Source organism: Papaver somniferum, chromosome 7 (genome assembly GCF_003573695.1).
Source record: "Papaver somniferum cultivar HN1 chromosome 7, ASM357369v1, whole genome shotgun sequence".
Lineage (NCBI taxonomy): Eukaryota > Viridiplantae > Streptophyta > Magnoliopsida > Ranunculales > Papaveraceae > Papaver > Papaver somniferum.
This window is the reverse complement of record NC_039364.1, coordinates 10,136,499-10,144,000: the sequence shown is the minus strand read 5'-3', so window position 1 is coordinate 10,144,000 and position 7,502 is coordinate 10,136,499. Positions and strand designations below refer to the sequence as shown.

The following is a 7,502-nucleotide window of genomic DNA, read 5'->3' as shown; positions in this document are numbered from 1 at the left end:
AAATTTATACGGAAAGCTAAAACTGGTTTGTATCTAAAACCCTGACGACAAAGTTATGAAGAAACAGCGGTATATCTCTTAAAAACTCCTGTAATTGCATTAACATGACTGAAAAGCAGAGTAACCCGATAGACGTCTTTCTGTTTCCGGTTTGATTACCGGATATCACCGTGGGTCGCCCCTCCTCTTCCTCACCGGAGAGGAGAGAAAATATCACATAGCTATATATTATTTGTCGGCCCAATTAGTCACAACATAGCACCAATGGTAATGGATTGGACTTATATAGTTTTGGCCCGCGGTAAGTGTTCCTTTGTCCTGCTTATTTCTGCGCGTCAAAAGGGAAACAATAAGAAAGAATCTTACCGGAAAGCTTACACAACAAAAACGGTTTGTTAGCTATTATCTTATCCCAGGAGGAAACTAATTAGTATCCTAGAAGGAATACATAATTGCAAGGGTATGTGACTGTATAAATACGAACCTGAGAGGCTCGGTACATGTGATTAATTGTGAGTGCTTGGGAGATCAGTACGTAAGTTTTTTTTTTTGTTCTTTTTGGTTCTTGGTTCTTTCAGTTTATTAGTCACCAGCAGAGAAAGAAAACATGACTGAATTACAAGCACCAATTGGTTATCGTTTCAAGCCAAGCGATGAAGTGATCATACAATACTATTTGATTCCTAAGATCGAAGGTAAACCCCTTCCAAGTAAACATATTTACGAGACTGGGGAAATTTATGGGAAAGAATCACACGACTTGGAAAATACGTTCCAACAAGGTAAAGAATGGTATAAACAATTTGCGTCTTATGATGAAAATTCCGATGATTCGTTGTATTTCTTTACTAAGTTGACGAAAAAGTGGGACAACGGTAGTCGGATAAGTAGAACCGCCGGAGATGGAACGTGGACAGCCAACAATGCAGGTAGTGCATCATAACTTTTGTCAACAATTTGAAATCTTGATAATAAATAGTATTCTTTTTGGTATTGATTCTTGGTCATAATTTTGTGCATGCATGCAAAATTAAATTATAGACAGAGTGCGGCTTTAGTTTTTTATGCATTGACCCTATTTGAAATAAGCCAGTCTTTTTGAAAACAAAGAGTATATATAAATTATACAATTCTTGTTTAATTATACTAATGAAAATTTGGAAATTTTGTGTTACAGGTAGACCAATCTATACAGACGTATCATATACAGTAAAGTATAGGACTTATTCATTCACTGATAATTCTGTTACGGGTCACAAAAGGAAGAAGGAAACAGTTGCGTCTGATGGAAATACCTTTACCTGGAACATGGACGAGTACTCAATCCTAAAAGGTGAACAAAAGTTAGATTATGCGATTGTTAAGATCAGAAGGAAAAGAAGCAATAACGGAGGATCAACATCGTCATCATCAAAACAAGCGTCCTCATCATCTAAGAAAGTAAAGTCATGTAATTATGAGGTTATCAATGACGCTCTAGCTTGTCAAGATGGTTTCGAAGTTCATAACACGGCAACTGAAGGTCAACATTATGCAAATACGAGTTATCATCCCACATTGGACAATGTCGCGGGGTTCCAATACTGCCAGAATTCAAGTATTTCCTTCGGTAATGTAGTACCATCTCCTGAATATAATCATCTGCAGTATCAACCATATGCATCCCCATCCACAACAAAATCAAGTAATAATACTGGTCTCCCAGGATTTTGGTTGAATAACTGTGTATTTAATGAACAAGCCGCAGCATTCCAAGGTTTTTCTTCTAAATCAGTTCTCCAAGATGACGTGTTGGAAACTCAGCAGCAACCGCAGGCATGGGGTGATCCTATGAACAAAAATATCCCAAATTATTATCAAGGTCCACCGTTTGTTTATGATACTTGTTATCAGTACCCGTTACCATCAGGTTGCCAACATGAGACAGAAAACAATATGGATTTATCGGCTAACTCACTGGAAGCAGCTGTTGAACCAGTGGCAGCTGATGGTTCCATAGCCAATGGAGGGGATAATGCTTCTGCTCAAGATCAAGAGGGTACTAATGACACACTAATGCCCAATTCTGATGAAGCTGTGCATCCTCAAAATAATTTGTGGGGAGTTTCTGACGAAGAACTTATGTCTGATTTAATAAATGGTTCCGAAGAAAACTTGTTGAAGCTTGAAGATATATTTTTTCCTGATCTTAGAGGACTGTTTTGAAATTTGGGAAATAATATTTGATGTGCTTCTGATTGAATTGAATTGAATGAAGATATATAAATTTTGGGAAATAATATTTGATGTACTTCTGATTGAATTGAATTAAGTACTTAAGCAAACAAATCTACTGCAATTACGAGTATCAAATAAAAATACAAGAAAAAAGATAAAATTTATAGCTAGAACATTTGATACATCAATGACTAAGCTTTAAGTTTCTATTTTCTATTCATCAAAGTAGCTTTTTGCCAAGTAAAAATACCAGTTCCATAAGTAGACCGGGCTATGTCAATGAATAATGGGAACTGTAAAAATCCAAATAAAGCAACAGGTACAGTCGCCAGCAAAGTCACGGGAATGGAAACCCAAGTAACCCTATTCTGCAGAACAATAACAAGAGTTGCTGCAAAAACAGCCATCATAGCTGCTATAGAAATGAAAAGGGACGCGAGACCGATAATCAACTTTTTTGGTAAAGATTTTAAGAAATCCTGTTCTGCATAACGTGCTGTTAATATTGCAAAGAACATCAATATGGATGTGCATGACGCGAAGAGCGAAATTGCATCTGATACTATAAAGATGGTGAAAGCTGTTGTTTTCAGGAAGAAAGGGGTTCCTGTACTTTCAACATTTCCACCGGTACTGTAAAGGCCGCTGCAAACATTACTGTGGCAATAAGAGCTGAAACAAGCATACATGCATTTGCTGTTTCTTTCATCCATGCTTCTCCGTCTTTCTTCAAGGCTTTATGTTCTTTCGTAAACAATTGTGCAGGTGTTATACACTCTTTGTTAACAAACTCTGTAAATTTTGATTGCACAATCTTTTCAACCTCCTGCATTTTAGTTTGATCGAGAGAAAATAAGTCAAAGATCGAACACGCAAATAATTTGTTTGGAAACGTGAAAGTAACCAAGTGCAGTAACAACCTGAAACCATTGTAGCTCCCTTTGCATTTGGAGAGCTGCACCGGATATTTTATCTAATTGGGAGGGCGATGGCAAAATTCCAGCAAAATGTAACAAGTTGTTTTGAGATTCATCCAAAGCAGTTACTCTAGAATGTCTTTGGCCTATCGAAGATATGAAATTAAAGATATTTACTTGGCGAGACATAACAGCTTGGTGATACAAGGTCCTTTTGCTTGAAGATATGGAATAGACCAAAGAAATATTTCCATCAAGAAGCTCCATGAAAACTTCGATATTCCCATTAGTTGCGGTTAGATGGATTGCGTCATCTATTTTTCCATCTTTGAGTTCTTCAACAGTCAGGAGACCGATAGCTGAGCAAACAACTTTTAGTAGTATAAGGACCTGAGCATGTTTTAGCTTTCTCTTTTGCACGTCCTTTACACCTGGAACTACACATAAACCTGAAAAGAAATGATTAAGGTGGGAAGCAACTTTCAGTAGTAACTACTTAACCAACTCATTAACAAAGAAAAACGACGCCGGAGCAAATCAAAATTTTGATGCATAAAGGATAAAAAGATGGTATAAAGAGAGAGGTAACCAACAGGATGAGTACAAGTGTTGCAGCCAGGATCCAACACGACTTCCACTTAGGGCCCCTCGTTTGATCATATGAATGATTTCTTCAGAAATGCCTCTGCTGCAGGACCGTATTGAGGATCGTACTATGGGTATGGGGATTATTATTTCAGGGGACGATTTCACATCAGTGCTTAATTCTCCAGAAATACTTTTGGAGGACCGTATTCTGGGGGACGATATTCCGGCAGATACCCAATCATGCTGCATTTGGATGTAATCTATAAGGAAGGCCACAATTGCCTCAAAAATGACAGAAAGATGGACAAGACTGAAAAATTGATGGGGCCAAAGAAGGTAACACAGGGTCTAATGCCTGAAGCTCCGGGCCACAATTACACTGTCTACCATGGTTTTGCCTTCTCATAATGGTTCTCATAATGGTTCAAAAGTAGAGACGGCAAGCAGGTTTAGTTAACATTGAGCATCAACAGCAGATGTTGGTCAAAGCAAAAGGGATGGCATGAAAGAGTGAGGCTACAATCATCGTTTTAGAAGGCTTATTGATAGTTACACTAGCAGATTTCATATTTTTTAATAATTATTGTCAGTTAGGCAATTATTGTTACATAATATCGATTTTCCAAATGTATTCTTCGCTGAAAGGGTTGGATAACTTGGATTCACACATGTGACGGAAGATATTGCAGGATTAGCTCATGCACATCAAAAGTGGCAATGGAATTTAGAGTTTCATGCATATGTGTTCTAAATGCAGATCTAGAGTTCTAATTTGAAAGGAAATCAACCTAGAATTTTAGATAACCATACTAGAATTATATACTTCAAACTAACAGAGAAAAGCACATATATGTGGCTACAGACAAATGCTTACATCACTTTAGACAACTAGCACTATTTAGATTCAGAGTCAAAAACAAAGCCATTTATGCGACCAGGTTGTATCCCTAAAACAAATTACCAAAAATCTCTGCAGATAAACAGATTTATACATGCAATAACAGTGGATATGAATATATTTCTGGAATAAACCCCTTACTTTCATTTAATTAATCTAGGGTGGACTTTTCTTGTAAGTTTTGGATGTTCAGACATGTAATCAGTTCACGAAAAATAGGAAATAATGATAACAGAGCAGTACAAGATACAAGAGCTTGTGCAATATAATTTGCACAGAAACCTGGTTGGAAGAGAAATTTATACGATCTAAGCTCAAGAGTCCTAAGAAGATTGATCAAACTCTTGCCAGATATCATAACTTTTATGTGAATCGGATCCAACAATTAACTATACATATGTCATTATGTAGGCAAGCATGCAATTAAACATTGCGATACATTTTGTTCAATTCCAAAGACAAAAACGTCCCAGAAGTAATGTATAAATCAACGTTAAAACACTACTTATCTAACAGTAATTACCAGTTTATAAGTGTGTATGCAGGGATGTCATCCTCATAGATCTACTTCCACGTGTTGGTCGAACTCTCGCCACGACATCATTGTTCTTCTGTCAATCAGATTCAATAATTAACTATACATTGTCATGCATTTTGTTTAATTCCAAGGCAGAAAGGTTCAGAAAGTACACGTACAACTCAAAGTTAAACACTACGAATCTAACAGGAGTTATCATATAGTCTAAAATGAAGCTCAACGAAGTTTACCAGTTTACCAGTGTGAATGCAGGGATCTCGCCCTGGTACGGCTGCTTCTGTTAGTAATTTGATTGAGTAGGTTTGATAGTTTGGATTGATTTTGTTTGAAATGGAGATGGGGAAAGTATTTCCTCTCTATCTCTTTGATTCCATTAACATAAAGTTTCTTACATTCTCTTTCCTCCCAAGTAGAGAGATACATGTGGATCTCCTTTGTCCATTCATTTTCTACGCTAAAACAAATGCATTCATAAATGCATGATAGATATGTCTTGTACACAAGACTTGTTCACAAGACTAAAGTAACCTTAATTCTAAGATGCATGTTAAGTAAAGCTTGTACTCAACACCTGTGCACAAGAACATTACATTAACTCTTAACAACCTCCTCCTTAATGTGATGTTCTCCAACTCATAGTAGCTCATGGAAATTTTGAAATTTACCTTTGGGAAGTGCCTTGGTGAATATGTCCGTAAATTGGTCTTCCGTCTTGCAATACTTGAGTTCTATTTCACCATCTTCAACCGCTTCTCGAATGAAATGGTACTTGAGTTTAATGTGTCTTGTTGTACAATGCTCTACCGAATTTTTGGATATAGCAATTGCCGATTTGTTGCGACAAAAAATTACGGTGCTTTCTTCTTGCTTCTCTTAAATGTCTTCCATGATTCTTCTTAGCCATACAACATGAGATGTAGCTATTGATGCCGAAATGTACTCCGCTTCCACCGTGGATTGAGCTACGGTTTCTTGCTTCTTCGATGCCCATGTGAATATACCCGAACCAAGATAAAAAGCATAACCTGATGTACTCTTCATGTCATCAATACACCCTCCCAAGTCTCTATCACAATAGCCAACTAATTTGAAATCCAAATTTCTTGAATACATGAATCCAAAATTCATGGTTCCTTGTATGTACCTTAACAACCTCTTTTCCGCGCCAAGATGTAAATGACTAGGTGAACTCATGAACCTAGAAAGCATACTTGAAGCAAACATGATGTCGGGTTTTGTATGTGTAAGGTACAACAAGTTTCAATAAGACCTCTATAATAAGTCTCATCAACTTTTCTTCCTCTATCATCCTTCTTGAGTTTCTCATTCACTACAAGTGGTGTAGATGTGTGGTTACAACCAAGCATACCAAATTTCTTCAACACCTTTTCGGCATACTTGCTTTGGGATTTGAACAATCCAGCTTCACTTTGATGAACTTAAATATAAAGGAAGTACTTGAGCAAACCCATGTCACTCATCTCATATTTCATCATCATTTCTCTCTTGAATTGCTCAATCATATGAGCATCATTACCCGTAAAGATAAGATCATCAACATACAAGGAAACGATGAGAATAGAAGTACCTTTTGTCTTCACATATAGTATAGGCTCACTCTTGATTTTGTTGAAGTTTTTCCTTTTGAAGTATCTATATATATCACTATACTAAGATCTTGGTGCTTGCTTTAGACCATACAAAGCTTTCTTCAACTTGTATACTTTGTCTTCTTCTACTTCCACCACAAAATCTTGTGGTTGTTCTACATAGACCTCTACCTGGAGTTCTCCATTCAAAAATTCCGATTTGGTATCAAGTTGACAAAGTAACCTACCTCTTTAGGAAGCCATAGCAATCACGGCTCTAATGGTGTCAAGACGAGCAGCCGGTGAAAACATTTTACTGTAGTCGATACCGGGTTATTGTGAGTAGCCCTTTGCCAGCAACCTTTCTTTGTATCTTTCAACCGTTCCATCCGCATTGTGCTTAACCTTGTAGATCCACTTCACACCAAAAACTTCTTTGTCACTTGGCCTTGCTACCTTCTCCCATGTATCGTTCTCGTCAATGACAAAAACTTCTTCTTCCATAGCTTTTATCCAAACCGTTTCTTTTGATGCTTCTTCAAAATTTTACGGTTCAACCACACAATAGTTGCATCTTTCATACGGTTCACTCAACCTTCGCAACTTCTTTGGTGCCGACGGTGGTGATGTTTATGCACTAGTACTTGGAGACATGCTTGGAGATGCTCCTTTTCTTGTATTTGGTGGTGTTTGAGGTAGTTCTTCCTCATCTTCTTCACCTTCTTTAACTTCATTTGTTTCTTAATTTTCTTGCT

The 7,502-nt window shown here is 37.2% G+C and overlaps 1 protein-coding gene and 1 pseudogene across 1 annotated transcript; one reads left to right on the top strand and one right to left on the bottom strand.

Annotated features, from left to right (window-relative positions):
• The first annotated feature begins 607 nt into the window (after positions 1–607).
• On the top strand, positions 608–1,922 carry LOC113294062 (NAC domain-containing protein 68-like). Its single transcript, XM_026542487.1, has 3 exons — positions 608–929; positions 1,178–1,868; positions 1,910–1,922. Exons 1-3 carry the CDS (start codon positions 608–610, stop codon positions 1,920–1,922), a joined length of 1,026 nt encoding a protein of 341 aa, XP_026398272.1.
• Positions 1,923–2,423: 501 nt separating this feature from the next.
• Positions 2,424–7,251, bottom strand: LOC113294061 (annotated as a pseudogene).
• Between the last annotated feature and the right edge of the window lie 251 nt (positions 7,252–7,502).

Bases quoted from the DNA above. Each gene is read 5' to 3' on its own strand.
- LOC113294062 (XM_026542487.1), top strand. From the start codon at position 608: ATGACTGAATTACAAGCACCAATTGGTTATCGTTTCAAGCCAAGCGAT. The intron at 930-1,177 runs GTAGTGCATCAT...TTTGTGTTACAG, and splicing joins GTGGACAGCCAACAATGCAG to GTAGACCAATCTATACAGAC.